Genomic DNA, 20,215 nt, shown 5'->3' with positions numbered 1-20,215 from the left:
AAATATACTTAAAAGCATAGAAGTTCTATTTTATTACACGTAACCCCCCAATACAAAAGAGATCTTAGAGATTTTCGCAACATAAGGTAAGCAATAAAATTACAGTGTAGCTGTAATATTAGATTTTTTAAATAATTCAATGTTTCTCTTAATTGTCCTTGTTTAAACAATCTGCAAAATAAAGCAAAGGGTATCAATAAGGTTTTGAAATTCTGCCTTAAAAAAAAATACCTTGTTAAAAAATACATTCTGAGTGTCATTTCAATCACTTAACATTTTTTATATAGTTTCAGCTGAAACTATATATACAGACATGCAGTGATTGTTTCATATCCAAACCTGCTGTCGTTTATGCAATGTAGGTTTACTATTTAAAAACAATAAAAATTATAACAAGTCACCTCCAAAAGAATTTGTAAAGATTTAAAAAATAGCCAGTTTTATTTAGCTTTTAGCTCATCTGTTCTAGAAATTCAGCAATACTTTTCTTCACACAGAATAAAGATTTTTCTCCTTTGCCAGATGAAAGAGATTGTACTGTTTGGTCCAATCAATTACATTGGGTTTGAACATACCAAGGCACTCGCACTGAAAAAAGTCTGCAAGATTCTGGAAGCATCCAAGACTGAAAATGAGAGAAATATCAATTAATAAACCTAACAAAATAAAACTTCAGGCAACAACAACAAAAAATAACACATGCACCATGATAAAATCTTTAAGATACAACACTCACAACGAAGACAGCTCTTGGAGAAGAAACGTAAGAACAGTTCTCCTCTAGCTAGCATTATTCTTTTTTCAGATCTTTCAACCTCTTTCATTTAAGAAAATAAAGTAAAACATTTAAGAATAGCATTTACTAAAAGTCTCATCCACCAACTCAAAGATAAGGAAGTATTTCTAATATAACAGAAAAACTCTTGTACCAATTTTGCTACTGAGTCAAGTTCTGCAAGAGAAGTCAGAAAGGAGTCAGTTTATTCTCTTTCTGGACCCACAGAGCAGAGGCAGGGCTTAATTAATAAGTAAAATGACAACACTCCCTCCCTCCCCAAACCATCTGCTAGTTAGAACCATGGACTGCTTTTGGCATATCTTTTTCCTTAGCATACAGCCATGCAGGAAGAATCACACTAGCTGCTATGCTGAATGTTTTATTTCCTACAGTCAAAGACATTCACAGCAAGCAAAATAAGGCTCATTTCTCCTCCAGCATAACCGATAACAGGAACAATTAATATGCCCATAGGCTAACATTTCTTTGTACTTATGAAGTAGTAGAACAAATTAGTACCGAAGACATACATCTTTAAATAGTCTTCATTAATACCTACTTGTATGGAGTTCTCCTGAGTGAAACAGGGTGCTTAGATGACTTGTTCTGTATCAGGAGGTTCATTCTTTCATGTGAGGTCAATCCCAGAAATGTAATCTTAGGGAAAAGACAAACAAGTAATGGTTGACAGAAAAATGAGCATTTCAGAAATTACAACCACAGTGACACCAGAAGAAACTCTATAGATGGAAGGGAAGAGAAGCAGTTTGTTACATCTAACAAACAAGTAACTACTGCCATACCTAAACCTGAAAAGCATGTTTTTAAATATGTCACTTAGACTGAAATAGAATCCAGCAAGCTGTAATGTTAATGCTTCCACTAAGAAGGCAAGCTTAACTGGATGATTGCACCTAGATATCTGTAGAAATATGTAGAAAAAAATACATAGAAATACATAGAAAAAGAACTATGGCAGTTAAGCACCTGTCTCCTCAGGTTTTTTATATGTCCTACCACAGAAACTATTTCATATCCTGAAAAAGATTAAATAGCTTGCCTCCCCCCACCAAAAAAAAAAAAAAGATTAAGTAGATATTAGAAATACAACCATAGCTTCAATGTTTTCTTGATTCTATGTAATCTTTCAGAGTTTCACAATGAGATTGGTTTTGTTTCAGTACTTTTGCTTAATTATCTATTGCTTTTTCCATTTTTGCATTTTTTTGTCAACATGATCTTATAAGCCTTTCTAAATGGCTACGTGGTTGCTTCGCTAAATGTTAGTTTGAGCCATAAAGCAGTATATTTACAAATTATTGTACACACCTATGATTACCTACTGCATTTTGTATCCTAATTAGATCCTTTCCCCTCTCCCAAGATGCTACCTCAATGTGCTTGATATCAAAGAAATCTAGCAGTACACATTTAATATTAACACACAGATGGTGGACTTTTAAGAAATCTAAGATGTAAAACAACTCTTCAGCTTAATATGCTTAACATACATCCAGAAGACACATATTTTCTGAAAGCTGTTAAACAAGTTTCATCCTGGATGTTTAAAGACAGCTCTTTTCAGTCTTGTTTGCCTAGCCAAGCTCTCTCTGAGAAAAACAACAACAAAAGAAAGCAATTCTTGGAAGTCTGACAATCCTCATCAGGATAAAAATCAGAGGCATACACCTTAACTGTAGCTCTTAATATGGGCTAATGATGCACTGCTGAGCTCTACTATAGAACTTCCAATTCAGAAATAATTGTGCCATGGGCAGAGCTTTTGTACCATATTTTTCAGCAGTAATAACAGCTTTATTAGTCAAATAATTTTACTGCCTTTCAATACTTTTTTTTTAAACATGTTTGGGATTTTTGATGAGCAGTCAAACAAGAATTCAGTTATAGAAGTGATTTGCAGATTGTGATCCAACCTTTATGTAGGAACGGTGAGTGCACAAATACCTGTAAAAGTCAAAGGACTGCTCCAGGATTTAAGATATGCACCTAGGTGTGCCATTAATTTGATAAGAAAAGCAGGCACACGATCCCTATGGCATCAATTCATCTAGAGAAGTATTTTTATGTGAGTGCTCCTTAAGAGGGGAACACAAACTAAAGCAAAACAGTACCTGATAAAGCTGAATAATTAGCAATAATGAAGCCCACACAGTATGGAAACAGGCTAGTGTGAAGATGTAGAAAACCCATGGAGAACAATATATTATCTGTGTGAAGTAAGTCCATGCTCCATCTTGACGGTAAGTTGTTGGACAGTGGTTTGACCAATCTGAGAGTAAACAAAAATAGCTAAGTTACATATAGACTGCCACAGAATAAAGAATATTTGCACAGGAGATTATATGGGAACACGCTCCAAAAATACCATTTTAATATATCATGCTACCACTCAAGCACATGCACCTAGGTATTTGACTGCTTGCTATTCTTTTGCATAATCTTTACTTAAGGTGTCTATAATCCACTTACTGGGCATTTAAGGCACTAGCTAGTACTCAAATAAAACTAATTAGTGACACTAAAGTCATCATCTTTCATTGTCAAACCTCTGAAAATTTGGCTTCATACTTATTTACAGTTTTAGGACAAGTACTTACAATTTATCTCAAACTTTATCAAGAACACATTGCAACGAAGTCAAGAAAGCAATCACAGATCATAGAACACTTCAGTATTAAGCAGACGTAAACTAGAGTGTGCAAATTTAAGTTTCTTTGAGACATCTAAAGCCTACCATGTACAATTCTAAAGTATAAAAACCTAACAAAATCTTTTCCCTTTAAGTCAGCAGAACAATAAACAACTTTTCCCCATGTTCATTCACACCCAGGAAATGGAGAAAATATATTTCTGCATACTTAAGACAACTACCAAAACACAGCAAAGCAACTCATGTTCACGCGTCCTCCACTGCCACAGCTGGTTCACTCCACTCTATGCCAAATATTGATTGATTTCAGCATAATGTGAACGAACATAAAATATAACAAACTCCCTCCGCTTTTTATTTAAAATGTTAGCAGTATGTCAATCCACTCTTAGGAATTACACTGCAAGGGTGCTCTCCTCTTTTACAAGAAACTTATGAATTTCACAAGGTAACATTTTGGATTCACTATTGAATGTACAGTTCTCTTTTCAAAGTTTTCACTACATTAACAATAGAAAGAAAATTTTGCAAGAGTTCAACATAGATATTTCCAAACAATAAAATAAAGTCTTTCCAGTAATATACTTACAAACTTTTTTCTATTGCCGGAAAGAGTATTCAATCCAGAATCAGCATCCAGACTTTCTTCCACATGGCTACCCTATTTTATCACCAACAAAAACCCTCTCTGATGTTGCATTTACCAAGAATTGACATCTTTCTAGGGCAGTAGCTTTAAATAATGCATTTTTAAGGTTTCTACTCTATATAAACTTAATCAGATGTCTGATAGGATTCAGATACTCTGAAAAATTTAAAGAGCTACAAAATAACATCACTGCTGAAATCTGGTATCATTTGTGCAGGTATAATTACTTAATGGAAATGAAATATTGGACAATAAAGAGCATACATAAAGCTTCTTAGAAGCAAAATTAAAATAAATTCATGAATACATACACAAAAGAGTTCCATAAAGCAGCCAGATACCAGTCAAAGTTAGGAAAAACAGGAACAATACGTAATAATGATGGTTGCCAATGCCTGTAATAGTGCAAGGAAAAGAAAATGCTGACATTTTTATTTTAAACAGTATTTGCATTTCCCCTAGAGTTTATAGGAAGAATCAGAAACAGTTCTCATGATCACCTCTGCTACCCTCAAAAGGAAGGTGACAAAGCTGGTTGCTTTCTCAACTTTCTCCTGTTACCCATGTCAATTTACACAACAGAACTATTTATAAAGCCAGACAGAATTTGTCCCTTCTTCAGAACATGCCTTTAATTGTTTTAGTTATATAAGAACTGATTATGCTACCACAGCTCTCCTTAAACACAGTAGAGTTGCCTTGTGTGACTGAAAAATCTGATCTATTCCGTTTTTTGACGTATTTTCCTCAGAATTGCAAACATACATATAAAAAGAGAAAGACTTCTGCCAGAAAAGCTGTTAAATGAAGATGTATGGTTCTTTCTCTTTGAATTACAACCAGAATTTCTCAAAGTTTTGAAAAAAAAAAATGTAGAGGAATGTCTCACCAATCTGTAAGAAGTAAATACTGCAAAGAAAGTTGCTGAATATTTAACACTGCAAAAATGATGACTTTATTGGCAAAAATAAAAAAAAAGTTAGAAATATCTTGCTATAGTTTTAAAGTTCTAGCCTTTGTATCTCAAACATCAACAGTGAGACACAAAGGAAAAAGCAGGAGCTTTTCTAAGAACAAAAGAATGTTGTTTGAAAAGAGCCCTACCAGCTCTGTGGTCCATCTGCTCCCACATACTGTCTTTAGCAGTGGCAAACAGGCAACATTAAGGAGTGCAAACAAGCGTGGTCACTTCCTACAAGTCATTCCCCTCATCCACAGCTGCTGCAAAGCAGCAGAGCATGCTTACTTGTCTAATTCGTTTAGCATTAGTCTTTGGGCTTGTTCAAAATTTTGCTTTATCCCTTCCCAAACCTTCTGATACTGTCTGCTTCCACAAATCCTTACAGCAGGAAGTTCCAAAATTTCAACACCTGCCACGTAAAGATGTCTTTCTTTACCTCTTTTAAAACCAATTTTTATTCTCACCGAGTCTCCCCTAGTTCTAGTATTACATACATGGTGAATAAGTTTTACGTTCACTTTAACTATCACTTCCAACAATTTTCAGAGTCTCAGTCATATCCCCTCGTCCTTCTTCACTCTAAACAGCAGTTCTAGGCTTTTTAGCCTCTACTTTTAAGATAGCCATTACATCCAATTAATCATTTTAGTTGCCTTTCTCTGTGCCACCTGACCAGTTATTCTCCACACTTACCAATAAACCCTTCAATATCAACTACGTATCTTACACCAGGTTTGCTATCTCTCAGGCGATAAAATGCTAGTTCTGCAACTCTATTAATACATGGTATTTTCAAATTTGAAAACAAGTTTTCTCACCTATGCACTGTCCAATCCATAGAGAATGCTGATCATATCTGGCTACACAAGAATCACAAGCAAGGCAATGCATAGATCTCAAAGGTTTCTTTATCTAATAGACCATGAACAAAAAAAGAATACAGTCATAGCAAAAACATGTATTTTGCTCAAAGTTTTAAGCACCATATGATGAAAAAAAAAAAGACAGAGCAGTTAGAGCAGTAGCCTTATAGCACAATAATACACAAGGAACATATTTTGGGCACCATCTTTTGTGGGTTTCCATTATATAGTAATCATTACAATGCAGAACATAGATGATAATTGTACATCTTAATTTTACAACAACAAGAAGAAAAAGGAAGTAACAAAGCTGTTTTAAGATCAGAGGCCAAGGGTCTTAAAGCATTGCTTTGTCACATTCTGAGGAGGAAAAGAAAAAAACCCATCAACTAAAATGCAATAAACCACACATGTAATACCTGCATGACACAAAAGGAATTTTTCTTTTTTAATTGTTGTATTGAGTAAAAACCCAGCTTAAAAAAAAAACCACAAAACGTAAACATCAAAGCCTCACTTACAAGACATGATGTGCAAAATGTTCTGAAGTCCAAGCAACCTGCTTCTGCAAGAGCAACAATGTTCTGAAAGACAAAGTAGTTTGCACTGGCATTTAGGATAGTCTCAGTACTTGCTATGTACAGAGAAAAAGTTCATGAAAAACACACCATGGCATAGACTAATAAGATTTCATTCATTTAGTATTAAAAAAAAGCCCTCTATGTTTGTAAAATTAAAAACGTTAACGAAATGTTATTAAAAATGAGATGGTATTAAGATACAAAGTCTCTCTCATACAGTCAGCCAGGCTTCAAAGACATGAGGAGAGCTGCTATATTTAAGCATTCCTTTATCAGTACTAGATAGCCAATATTTACTAGTCCTGTGGCACCAATATCGAGTAAGTTAAAATTTCAGTTTATTCTCACTGGCAATCGGAAGAAATGCAACTCCATGGAGAGCAACAAGAGATCACAAACAGAACGTTGTTCACAACACGTGGTTTGAGAATACCTACATTACACCAAACATTAAGTTGTCTGCTAACTGCTTGGCCATGAATTCTTTTTGCCACTGTTAGAAATACAACTATGAAATACCATGTTTTACAAAAATCAAAACCATGGTACACAATTTCAAAGCATCTGATGAAATTTAAAACATTTCTAGCACTTAGTATAGCTTATGAGCATAATGAACTGTAGAACTGTGACTATCTCTAAGTTTAGATACCTGAAGTGGAACTCATAAAAAACAGTTATGTTTAAGTGAATTTCTACCTGATCTAATATCACAGACATCAGTGGTGCAGGTCTGTATGCTGTTTAGCCAAGGCTCACATTTCAATGAGAATTTGCAGGCAAGGAAACAACGGCAGGAAGAAGAAGGTAAGAAAACAAGCACTGATAGGAGAAATTATTTACAGTCTATGCTGTTTGATGACAGAGCTAAGAACTCTTAAAAGAAAATAGTATTTCACTGCTTGCAGATTTAACAGATACACAAGATGACAAATCAACTAACCAAAAGCACACACATGTTGTAACAGGTTAGCCCTTCCATTTGTTATATGAAATTACCTACCTCTTTTTTTTCTTCTTCTGAAGTCTTAATGTATCCAGGATCAGTTCTCCAAGTTTTATAGAAATAATAAAGAAGACCCACTATGCTGAACACAACAGTAATTTGGAATATTGTGTCAGCTACATGCAGTATTCAGATTAAGGAACATATGCTTATGTCACATATCACCACTACTTGTTAGACAAATAATGTATTTTTCAACCAACACACAAAGAGGAAAAGAACGACTTTCACTCTTTTGGTTGTATTTTCTCTGTTCCTCAGAGGCCATCTATCAGAAGCTAAATATTCTGTCTAGCTCAGCTTTGGAGAGAGGCCTTTTACAATTGATATAAGCCTGCACTGCAGTAAAGCTCCCTGTCATCCTCACTAACTGGGTACAGGCTTTTATCTTTGAATACATAACAGCTATAAAATATATACCATTTGTTTTTCCTCTGAAGTTTTGCTACCTTATTTAAATAATACCAATAAGACATACACAGTTATTAAGATTCTAGTAGTTGGGAGATTTGTTTGACTGCTGCACAGACACCAAAAAACAGAGTAGGCTCTGTTATTCTAGCAGTCTTCTGAGTCTTGTCCTCTATGATTTTTTTCAACTAAAACAAATGAGTAAATTCCAATAGAAAAGTGTGACTTCAGTTATCCTTGAAACTTTTGTCACTCAAAGAGCAAGTAAATACTGCTAAACACTTCTGAGGTGATTGGCACAGGTACTGGGAGTCTTTCTTCCCTCACAAATATACTAGAAAAGCCAAGACCTTGAACTGACAAATTTCTGGTCTAAATGGACGTTTTATTTTTTCCTTGTACTTCCCCATTCCTTTTACCCAGTGACTTACTGTTTTAATTACAGCATATAGAGGGAATTCATATCCCATATACTTCAGAGACATAGATTTAAATTGAACATTTTTAATATACTGTTATTTGATGCAACTTCTTCAGCTAACAAAATATTATTATATATGACTGAGGATATACAGTCATTGGAAACAGAACTTTAACACTGTGAAATAAAGACACTTGCAGATCTGGTGAAAGAGGAAAGAAACCATGTTAAGATTAACGTTCTCCATACAGCAGTAGAAGAACACTGAGTGTGACAAACTGCATACCACTTAACTTTAATCTTCTACCTTGAGAGCACATCCTCCTAAAAAACAGGCAATGAAGCCTCTACGGAGTAGAGTGCCCAAGTACGGATTCCATCCCAGCTGGCTATCCACTATCCATAGAGCCAGGATGTGACTAGCTCTTAAAATTGAGTACAGAACATCAAGGTTGTTTTGTCTTGCACACTAAAAACACAGCAAAGTAGCTCTAATTAAAAAAAAAAAAATCAAGAAGATAAACTATGAACTATTGGCAATGTACGCTGTCAGTCTTATAGTTGTGTTTGGATATGATGCAAAGTACAAGGTGCACTTTTTAAAGCAAAGATGATGGTTCATTTTCTGTGTAGATTGCTGGTCTATTTGCACTTTTATTGTTTTTTAGACCTGAGAGTAGCCCGAATTAGCATAGCTAGACTTTTTCAGTCTAGGGGAACAGTATGACAGAAAAATATGGGCAATTGAAACATTTAACACTTTTTTGACATCCAGATCTCTGGGCAGTTCCAGAAGAAAAACACATGCAACACTGAGTAACATGCTTTCCATTCAAAAAAAGTGTATGTATGTATCTCCAACTGAAATACTCTTGATGAGTTCAGTGAAATTAGTCCTGATAATTGTATTAAAGAGATCTAATTAGGAACAGTACGAAAGATAACGCCACTTAAAGAATGAAGTAATTAGAACACTACTTAGTGAAAGAATGTATTATACCTGGTTTAATATAACACTATTTTCAGTTTTAATCATCTTCCTAAAGATCTTTTTAACATAACTTTTCACAAAGCTAATCAATAAATGGCCTGTGTGCATACAAAAAGTAGATCACTGAAAAGTAAGTAGATTATTGAATAAACATTGCTGTACTCATCAGTCCACAGCCTCTTCAAAGAAAGTGCACTGTACACTAAAGATGCAGCATAACCTCTGAATGAATATCATTAGGAGCCTGGAAAATCTTCATAGGGAAAGGGGGGCAGCAGGGGTACAAAAGCTTGCTTTTTTAAAAAAAAAAATAGAAGTATGACTATCATCATTTGTTGAATTCTTGTCATTTTAGAACTGGAGATGCTTTTAAAGTTGTTATTAATGAATGCGTGCTCCAAAAGTGAGCTTTATTATGTGCCAAAACATATTACTGGATCAGAGGGTCAATGAGGAAGATTAAGGAGTCACATTGAGACTGTGGCATATAATAAAGAATTTGGTTTCTGGGCCTCAGATTTAAGCAAACTGTCAATATGAAATTCTAGGTACAGAAGAAATAGTTCACAGTAGTACACAAACGTATCCTAAAAATAAAAGAGAGCATATATATATATTCAGTCCATCTATAAACTTCAATAACATTATTTAACCCCTGCCCAATAAAGTAAATCAGTTTTACCAGATTTCAACAGTTGTATGGAATTATCTGGGACTGTTCATTAATATTTTTATGACTGGGCTTAGGTTTATTAGGAACTGTAAGTAGAGTCCTATTGCATTCCCCAAATATAAAGGATATCAGGCAGGAACCAGAAAAACCAGGTCACAGACATCCAAAAAATTGAACTTAGCATGAATGTGGTAGGAAGATACCTTAGGCTCCGGAGCCCCACACATCGCCTGAAAGAATATTTAAAAAGTAGGTTTTATTTAAAACTTAACTCCATAGTACACTAATTTGTCAGTTTTGTTATTTTAAAAACATTACTCAGGATATTTTTAAGCAATTAAAAACTGCTGCTCAAATGGATTCTTTGGCCAAATGGGTACAGGGATAACAAAGCAAAAACAAACTGAAGAGTGCTCTGTTCCAGTCTAACATTAAATATCAGAATTTATGTAGTAAGTGTCGTGTGAAAAATACAATCTCTATTTGCACACACATATAGTATTGTCATTTCAATAGACACTGTTATGATAACTGTTGAAAAAAAGCAGAAAACCTGAAAAACAGCTTAGGATAATGCTGGGAGGTCTGGGGAACAGAGGAATAAGGAATGGTTCATTAAAAACTCATCCTGTGTCACAAATGAAGTTGAAAAAGTTGAGATAAAGCACACTTCCAAACATTGTGAATGGATTACTCAGTGTACACCAGGTACAGACCTTCAGTAACAATCTCTTTAACATAAAAAGTAATTAACAGTCTGCTTATAAAGACTTGCTTTCCTCAACTTTTCAGCAGTGATAAACTATTGTTTTGCACACCTGAAAGCATTTGGTTTCTATCGTCATTCTGAAAATATACGTATATTTTAAATCCTTCACAGAAGTAGCAACTGTTTTTCAAGAATTATTTTATAGACTAAGTGAAATGGTAAACTCTGAAAAGAATACAGCATTAGAAACCATATATGGCACCCATGACAACAAATGTGCATATACAGAGAAAAACTCACAAACCTCACAAACAGAGTCATTCCAAATAGTATCAAGAGAAGCAGACCTCCTTTCAAAAGCCAAGAATCAGAACTTAAGTCCATTATGCATCCTATGGCCCACATCAATGTCAGGGACAAAGCCAACAGCAGGAAAAGCTGTTAAAATGACTCTTGTTAAAAAAGACAAAATATTCAAGCTAGATTTACTTCAGAATTATTCAAGTAATATAACAATGAATGTTACTGAGAGACTCGAAGTAGAAAACACAAAGTAACACAACAAACCATTACGTAGACACACAAAAGCCCCACACCTAAGGGCTTACAGATTATTTGATCTTTAGGTATCCAATTTTGGAAACTGAGGTTGGACCAGAGTTAAGTTATATATTATTTTAAACACACAATACTGTAGCTTTATTGCTGTTAGCTTTTCCTCACAAAATTACCTCATATTTCTCTACTGTTCTAAGCAACCTGCAATTTTTTCTGCTTCTCATTCTCTCTTCCTCAGTTAGCATATAAACAATGAAGTGATTTTGAGTTGCACGAGCAAGGTCAAGCGGCGTCTCTCCCTTGAGCAACAAAAACAAATGCTTAGTTCTTTAGGTATTTAACACGCAAGTATTTACCTTTATTACAGTAGCAAGAAATAAATAGAGTTAAAACAAGTATAGCTTGGTAAATGCCTTTTCCCCCCGTATACTTCCTCCCCCACCTTTTTAAGCCAAGTGTAGGCTAAATTCAGAGTTTTAATACACTTCATTCACTATTTGATAACGCCAAAGAACAGATGCACACAACCAGATCACATTTACCCAAATTATCTACTGGATTGCCTTCAAATACCTGAAATGCTAACCTGGCTGCTAGAACATTACACCTCCATTGAAAGGAAAGGTGTCTTGTTCAGGTTTAAAAATAAATACCAATATTCTAAAAGTTAAGTCACATGGGATTAAGTAGCAGATGAAGAAGCTGCACAGCTTAATCCACAAATCCTGAATAAATGATATTTTACACACACATCTACACAGTACTATCAGTCAACAGGGTTTCAACATTTTTACTTTTCCACTGCCACTTTTAATAGATATTAGGACTAAGGATTAGGATACATGCTGCTAGCACTTCTGAATGTACAAACAGCCACTGTCAAACACTGACTCTTACAGGAAAATATCGACTTCTTTTTGAAAATTTTAATAGTATCACTGGACATTTAGACACTGCTATTCTTGAAAATTCTGGCCTAAGTAATTATTCCTCAGGACAATCTTTTAAAGTAAGTAAAAGCTGACTTAAAGAAGGAGAATCTGAGAAGGAAACACCAATTATGTCCACAGTGATTAAAAGGCTTGACTGTTTATTAAATGAATGTTGCGGAGAATGTCTGTATTCATCCTTTGTGCTACACACAAGGAAAGTTCTAACTCCTTTTGTTAAAAAGTAAGAATACCATTTCTTATTCCCATTCCATCCTTTCTCCCCACTCCACGTTCCAAAGGATATCAAAATAAGAAAAAACACTAAGGAGAAACTAAGGAGAACACTAAGATTTTTCTTCAAATTAACTTTATAAATTAATGTCACATGTGATGAAGTACCATGAAAGAAAGTGTACCTTGATATTTTTTATGTCCATGCTAGCACCAGCTTCCAGCAACAGATCCACAGCACTTATATTTCCTGATGTAATTGCCCAATGCAATGCAGTATTCTTATGAATGTTGTCTACAGCATTGAGAGAAGGGTTAAACTTTAAGAGAAACCTCGTGGGTTCTGGTCTAGATGAAAACGAAGTTTAAAAGTTAACAAACAGATGATAATAACTTCATCTTCAGTAGAGACTAAAAACTTTGTAAGAAAAATAATGGTTCCAATCTGAAATAACTGCAGATATAAAACGTCTTCTCTCAGAAGCAGCTCATCAATAGTATATTCAAATTCTGAAATCAGGACCTGCCTGAAGGTTTTTGTCTAGACTACGCTATCTCATTATTTTAAAATAAGAGGTATTCATGCAGTTTGCAACTTTCTACAACTCTGTGTATAAACATACAACACTCCTTTTCTTTGTTATAATGCACATTACTGTGACTACCCCAATTGATTTTCATTTCTGGATAAAATAAAATTACGCTGCAGACATTCCAGCTGCAAACCTAAACTTTATTCCTTTATTTTTTGCCTTTCTTTGCTTTATCCAATGAACTGCTTCATATTTCATAATCTCTGAAATAGTGCATATTTTAGTGTGGTTAGAAGGGAAAGAAATGTCAGTTTTTAAAAAAATTCTTCATAAAAAAACTCCCGCTCATTAATTCCTGAGTACCATAAGACAAATTCTTTTTAAGTTATCTGCTACTTACCCAATCACTTTTTGTGCTGATATCATTAAAGGTGTTTGTCCATTGAAGTCCGTTGTATCTACATTCTAGGGATGTGTGTGTGTGTGTGTATTATACACACATACATATATACAAAAAGAAAAAAAAATCAAGGAAGTAATTAATAGTGATTTCAGGAAAGAGACACACAGTCAGACTCTCAACAACTTAACTGGCTTAGTTTCACTGAAGTAAGGAAAGAAACCATGTTACACCATCCAAAAAACCTGCACTCACTTAAAAATATTTTGCCTCCCTTGGTCTTGCATGTCACTCCTTTCAGAAGATACTCAGAGGCTCCACTAAGAAAATTTAAGGAAACCATGTTTTTCAGATTTCTTTTCCTTTTCAGCTCAAAACTGCTACCAGTAGAAAGTATCTTAAAATGCATTTTTTAGCAAGTGTTATACTTAGTTCTTTCTTCAGATGTAATTTAAGCAAATATTAGCTACAGTAGATGTAACATAAAATAAGCAAAACCAGAAATTTCTCACTAAAAAAAAAAATTCAGATCTAGTCTGATCAACTATTCTGCAAATAAGCAACTACTCTTAAATAGAAAATGATGTTTGGGATATCAGCAACATACCTGGCCTTTTGATACGAGGTAAGCTACAATAGGCATGTGTTGAAACAGCACTGCTAAATGAATGCTGCTGAATCCTTCCCCATCAATAAGACTGGGATCTGCTCCACATTTCAACAATAATATCACCATAGGTAGGTGTCCTTGCCTGTAAAGATATGTGAAATGAAACCACAGAGATGACAAAAAAAGCTGGAAATCTTAACAAAAGCATTCATTAAGCCTTAAGAATTCTCACTTAGATACATTAAAAAAATAAATAAATAAAATACAATTAATCCTTTCAGAACCTTGTATTTTTATCCAGAAAATTACTTTTCTAAAGCTAAAGGTTTACCCTAAGGCATACAAACATCCATAATTCAATCTGAGGTAATATAGTAATTTAGAATACAGTGGTTAGTGGCAGTAATTTCTCCTGTGAGTATTCTTTCTTAGAAGTATCTAACTCTGTTCTGCAGTAACTAAGGTAGCCCAGAAAAAAATACTGTTCTTCCAATGTGAAAATTTGCCCTCAAAAAAATTACTGGAGAATCACTATTCCTAGCTAATATTTTTTCCGAACAAACATGACTTTGTTCTCATGTCATTTTACTCAAGTCATGTCCTAGAAGCCACAACTACACTGTTTAAAATTATATCTCACTGGATGGACAGTCTACACACATAGATGTAGAAATGTAGGTTAAAAGAGACATTAAATATACCCAAGCCTCAGCAGCTACTATTGCTCAGAACAAGATACTGCATGTTTGTGGAGGCTGCTATACGCAGTTCAAGAAGAAAAACTGACATCACTGGGGCAGAAAACCAAAGATATCTATGGGGTGCTGAGCAACAAAATATCTTACATTTGTCCTGCTACCTCATGCTAGCTTTTAAGGTTCAGCACTGGCAGTGCTGGAGCCTTATGACAGCACACCAACTCCATCCATCCTTTAGTAAAGGAGCATAAAATATGAAAGCATATTAGACAGACATCTTGAAGTCTGAGAGTAACCTTGACTACAATATTTTCAGATCTAAACTATTCCCTACTAAGCATCAAAAGTATCAAATAAGTATCAAAAGTTATCTAACACACCTGAAGTCTTTTTTTTGCTCAGTAAAGCAGGACTTGAGACAAATGCTGAATAGTATTGCTTAAAATGTTAGTCAAAGTGACCAAAATACATAGATTAGCTGTATAACATAATTTTGTGCCTGCAAAATTTCCAGGTGTCAAAGAACAGATTTCAGCATTATTATGGACATGGAAACTAAGCAACAAAAAACTTCATTTGATTTAAGATGTCAACTATTTTGCTACACAAATTGATACTGTAACAGATCTTAACAAATCTGCAATGCAGAATTTTAAGCTGCATACCTGATAGCCCAGTGAAGTGGAGTTGAATTTAAATCTCCACCTAGTTGATCCACTATCGCACCTTTGGAAATATAAAATCTGTAACAGCAACAAAACAAGATTATTAAGAGTCTTAATAAAACAGTATCCCAATGATAAGATAGCTCTAGAAGTAAATAAATTTTACTAAAAAACTTTTGCTAGAGAAACAAATCTACACGAATATTTTACACTAATGTTTTGATAAAACATTTAACTGAAAACAGAAAAAGTAGTAATTAGCAAGGCACCTATAACATCAGCTTGAATCTTTTTAAGCAAAACAAAAGATAAACAAGAAAACCTAATTATTTCATCCACTACACAACTTCACACACTAAGAAAATTAATAGTGGTAACTTCACATTTCAGTGATATCTTCACGAAGGACACTAGGTTACAATTTGAATTTTAACTTTTTCTTTGGAAGTAGCATATTGCATTTGTTCTAAAACACGATTTGCAGTCACTACAATAGTGACTGCAATTAGGAGTAGCAGAATACTTGTGTCATTTTTTCCTAACTCTACAATTGTTTTCACAAGGACTCAGCACTTGCCTAACCAGCTCCTGCCTGTTGTTTATTGCTGCCCAGTGAAGAAGAGTCACATTTTCTTTGTCTGGCTGCCGAACATCGTATCCTGCTTCTACCAGTTCTTTACATCGCTCTAGTAATCCATACCTTAAATGGGAAAAAAATAAATTGTTTTACTTATAAATATATTACTTATAATTATAATAAAATATCCTCCAATATACACAGTATCATGTACTTAAGGAAATCTCAGGAAGCCTCATCTAGTGGTTCCTACCTGAGCAAAATTACACATCACATTCAATGGAAGTCTTGCAAAAAGGTCTGAGCAAAGCTGAGCCCTAATAAACAGGATTCTGTACCTCACATAACACATCTGATTGAGCTATATCTAACTGCACATTCCCTATGATTAAAAATGTTTGCAGTGATCTTTCAACTTTTACTAAAGCAAGAATGTGGAACACTAAAATTTTTCTTCATGAAAAAATATCAAAAACAGCTTACATTGTAGGAGACACCTGTATATTCCAGCATTTTGCACACAGAGAATATATATCAACATGTACTTACTGCGTAGCCTTGACAATATCACAGGTACTAGGGTCCTCAACAAATGGATATGATTCAGGCAGCATCGATAGATCTTCATCACTGTGGACATGGTGACAGCTGCACGTATGAGGCTGATGAGGTCCATGGCCATGGTTTTTACTCTGCTGGTTATGAACAAACTTTATTCATTTACTAGACAACCTTATCTTCCTCTTTATGAGAGACGCACACTACACTTGTAAAGCTGCATTAATACAAATAAGAAATTGAATTTAAAACACAGAGGAAATGAGTGTGCCCAGGTGACACGACTCGCTTTGCTACCAGGCAGCGCTGCTGGAAGCGGCGGCGCGGCGCGGCGCGGCGCGGCCCAGCAGGCAGCGGGGGCGCGCACCAACCGCCGCGGCCGCGGCCCGCCAGGCGACCGAGAGCCGCGTGCTCTCCAGGAAGCGCTGGCCACTACCGCAACCGCCAAGCTCAGCCGCGCGCCGAGGCAGGAGCGCAACAGGACGCAAACTTCCAGGAGGAGAATACCCCAGGCCGGCCGCGGTTATAAAGGAGGGGAAGCAGGCGCCCCCCGGCAGGCATCGCGCGGGACCTTCTCCGCCCCTCACCCCCACTCCCATTGCTCTCGGCCTCTTCCCGAAAAAGCAACAAACTCCTCCGGACGCACCTCGCCGCCCTCCGCGGGGCGCGGCGCCGCCATGCGGAGGCCGCCGCCGCCCCCTCATAGCGCCGCCCGGCGCGCGACCCCCGCGCGGCCAACGGCCGTTAACGGCCGGCGGCGCCCGTTACGCCCCTCGCGCTCGCTGCGCCGCGCTGCCCGCCCCGGCGCTTCATGCCCGCCCTCACCGAGGAGCCGCCGCCGGCAGCCATCGTGGACACCCACCGCTCCCGGGCCTCCCGCTTCCTGGTTACCGGCAGCGGGGGGCGGCAGCGCCGTGACCGCGCCCCGCGGAGGGCGGGCCCGGGCCGCCCCGCGCCGAGCCGAGCCGAGCCGAGCCGCGCGGCTCCCCCCGCCCCACGGCCGAGCAGGGGGGACACGCGTGGGGGGCGCCCTGCGGCGGGCTGCGGGCCGCCGGGGGAGGCTTTACCGCGGCGGAAGAAACGGGTTCAATGAAAAACCATCTTAGATATGTATGTGGCAAGCCCCACACCTTGCTTAAGAAGTACGTACCCGTTACCTTGCGTTTTATAGCAGCAGGAGCTGAGAAAACCCTTGGAACCAGCGCAGAGTTCGAATACTGACGTGTCTGTTTCAAAAATGCCAACAGGAACTTTCAGTCAATTATAAAGTTTCTAAACATTTCGACGCCAGATAGTATTATAAGCAAGCATTACCCTCTGAAAAACTACCAAAGAGAAAAGGGCACTGCCTCATTTATAACTGTCCTTGAACTGGCTAAAGCAGAATCTATAGCCAGGAGAAGAGGAATGAACATTTTGGTGAAGCCTCTGCCACAACACACATGCAGAAGGGGAGGAAAAGAGCTATTCAAGAATTCATAAATTCAGCCTCATTCATACGGGTTTAATGTTGTAATCTTAACACTCATTCGGAGTGTTTTTGCATGTAGCTTCCTGCATCTATTTTTAAGAAAAAAACAAAAACAAAATGTATTTTATGTTCTGTATAGTCATGACAAGTCTTTCACTATTTATCATTAGAATGGTATCAACCATTTCAGTTCAGAAACTCAATACACAGCAGACAACCCCAAACGAGCTGTTATCAGCCATCCTGAAGGAATCAAAACGCCTGTCATGCATGCACCCCTGCGTTGCCCAAAGCGTCTGCGTCTGCCACCCTATAAAGGCATAAGCTGAGTTGCTTCTTTGCGAAGTGCTCTTCTTATTCGTGCTCTGTATTTAATGCCGGAACACCCTGAATTGCTGTTGCTTTCTGCTGGTCTGCAAGTCTCGCTAACAATCAAGACGCTACAGAATGAATGCTAAGTCAAATTCCAATTGACAGGTTAATCCAGATTTTCCTTCTATATGCAGAACTGCTGCATAAACAGATACCAAAGCAACTCTACTTGCTAAAATATTGAGAGTTTTAATTTGGTTCAGTAGCACAAAATGTTTTATATAATTTGAATACAGAAATCTTGCTGGGGAAGCTTAGGGAACCAGTTTTGGTGGGCATTGTATTACTTTGGTATGTAATAGATCCCCAAATGCAGAAGCACAAAATTGAGGAAGAAATGGGAGTTTGTTTTTCAGTTTGAGAGATTGTCATGCCAGAAGTTAGGATTTGTTACAACAGAAGTTAGTTAGAGAAAAATTAAGGTCTTTGCATTATGTGAAAGTATTCACAAACCTTAAAACCCTTGATTATAAGGCAGGATGACAGCTGGCAGCAGTAATTACGGTAATATGCTGGCTATTTTCAATTTGATATATTTTAATCTTTGTTACCTGTGAGCCTCATCTCTAGCATTTTTTAATGAAAAAACTTCAAGAAGTAGTAAAAAATATTATTTTCCTTGCACTACATGTACAGCTATCTTTACAAAAGAAGCCATCTTTGATCTTCTTGAAATCTATACCCAAGCTCCTAGCAGAAGACAAGATTTGGCCCTTAAAGAACCCTTAAGATGGGCAAGCTTTTACTTAGAACTACATATTATCTTTTCATACATATACAATAATTATACAATAATGCATATATAACAACACACATATTAGTGACTTTTAGAACATACAGTGGATACTGATTTAATTATTTTTTTTAATCAGCCAATAGTATCTTGCAGCATACAGTGACAAACTAATCTCAGACAAAAGCTTTGCTTAACTGCTTTTGAATGATAAATTAAGGCAGATCTGAACAGCATTATAATCTTTTTATGATTAGATCTGAAAATAGAACGTGGGGAAATAGTGCTTTCCTACTTTGATGGATGATGCATATGTTTGTAGATGATTTGAACTAACTAAAATAGTGACTTTTAAATACTCAAATGCTGCACAAACCAATTCTTGACTGACCACATTTTCCACATCTAAATGGATGCCAGAATATTTACTATCTGCAGTTACAATTTTTTCTTTAAGATTTTAAAATATCACTTCTCCTTTGGGCGCTTGTCACTTTTTACTGTTCTTTCTAACATATAGCTACTTACAGGTTTCATTTATGGCACAGTGAACAAGGACTTCTTCTCCAGGAAATTTTTGTATGTCTTTCTTAATGCCCTTCTTGCTTATTCTGTCTTGGCACGTGCTATATAATTATCATTTTCCCAGGAACTTTTGCTTGATGACTTCCTGACAAAAGTTCAGCTATGTCACTGTATAGTTTTAGGAACAGTAACACTTAAGTAGTACAACAATAGGTAACAACATAGATAATACAAATATGAAATAGTGCTACACAACATCCTGCCATGATGTCATCGTTCTCAGGATGAACATCAGTGTATAGCTTAGTTAACTGTTATTCACCCGCATTGATGAGTCTGGGAGTCAAATAGCATCGTAATTCATTTTTAAGGCCTCCCAACTCCATATAGATTTTTTACATTATTTTGCAGTTGGTTAACCCTTCTTTTGTCTTAACCTTAAAGGCTGGTGAAGTGATAATGTTTCTGCCTGAATTGAAACTTTCCAAGTAATATTTTTGATACATGCATGTGTGCAGCTTGTTTCAAAAGAAATCTTCATAAACGTCTTTTTTTTTTTTTTTTTTTTTTTTTTTTTTTAATCCAAGAAGCAGTTTATCAAAGAGAATTCTGAGACTGAAAGGAATTGCTGCACTATG

At 36.4% G+C, this 20,215-nt stretch overlaps 1 protein-coding gene across 5 annotated transcripts; it reads right to left on the bottom strand.

Annotated features, from left to right (window-relative positions):
- Nucleotides 1–412: 412 nt before the first annotated feature.
- Nucleotides 413–17,350, bottom strand: ZDHHC13 (zinc finger DHHC-type palmitoyltransferase 13). Of its 5 annotated transcripts, none has more exons than XM_062578041.1 (17): nt 17,302–17,350; nt 16,468–16,613; nt 15,919–16,041; nt 15,342–15,419; nt 13,976–14,120; nt 13,369–13,433; nt 12,621–12,783; nt 11,446–11,571; nt 11,019–11,152; nt 10,135–10,235; nt 7,507–7,634; nt 6,444–6,506; nt 5,878–5,971; nt 4,410–4,493; nt 2,911–3,068; nt 1,338–1,435; nt 413–625 (listed from the first exon to the last, which is right to left on the bottom strand). In XM_062578041.1, the coding sequence occupies exons 1-17, from the start codon at nt 17,323–17,325 to the stop codon at nt 490–492; spliced, it is 1,866 nt and encodes a 621-aa protein (XP_062434025.1). In that variant the 5' UTR covers nt 17,326–17,350; the 3' UTR covers nt 413–489. The 5 variants fall into 5 exon arrangements, with proteins under 5 accessions (XP_062434025.1, XP_062434026.1, XP_062434024.1 ...); XM_062578042.1 differs by having other exon boundaries at nt 16,468–16,610; nt 17,302–17,343; XM_062578040.1 differs by lacking the exon at nt 17,302–17,350 and adding an exon at nt 17,123–17,169.
- Nucleotides 17,351–20,215: the final 2,865 nt, after the last annotated feature.

This window comes from Rhea pennata, chromosome 5 (genome assembly GCF_028389875.1).
Source record: "Rhea pennata isolate bPtePen1 chromosome 5, bPtePen1.pri, whole genome shotgun sequence".
In the NCBI taxonomy this organism is placed as follows: domain Eukaryota; kingdom Metazoa; phylum Chordata; class Aves; order Rheiformes; family Rheidae; genus Rhea; species Rhea pennata.
The sequence above is the reverse complement of the archived record's forward strand: the minus strand, read 5'-3'. Positions and strand labels throughout refer to the sequence as shown.

Bases quoted from the DNA above. Each gene is read 5' to 3' on its own strand.
- ZDHHC13 (XM_062578040.1), bottom strand. From the start codon at position 17,155: ATGGCGGCGCCGCGCCCCGCGGAGGGCGGCGAG. The intron at 16,614-17,122 runs GTGCGTCCGGAG...GTTCATAACCAG, and splicing joins GCCCCGCGGAGGGCGGCGAG to CAGAGTAAAAACCATGGCCA. The intron at 10,236-11,018 runs GTTTGTGAGTTT...ATATTCTTTCAG, and splicing joins GGAATGACTCTGTTTGTGAG to GCGATGTGTGGGGCTCCGGA.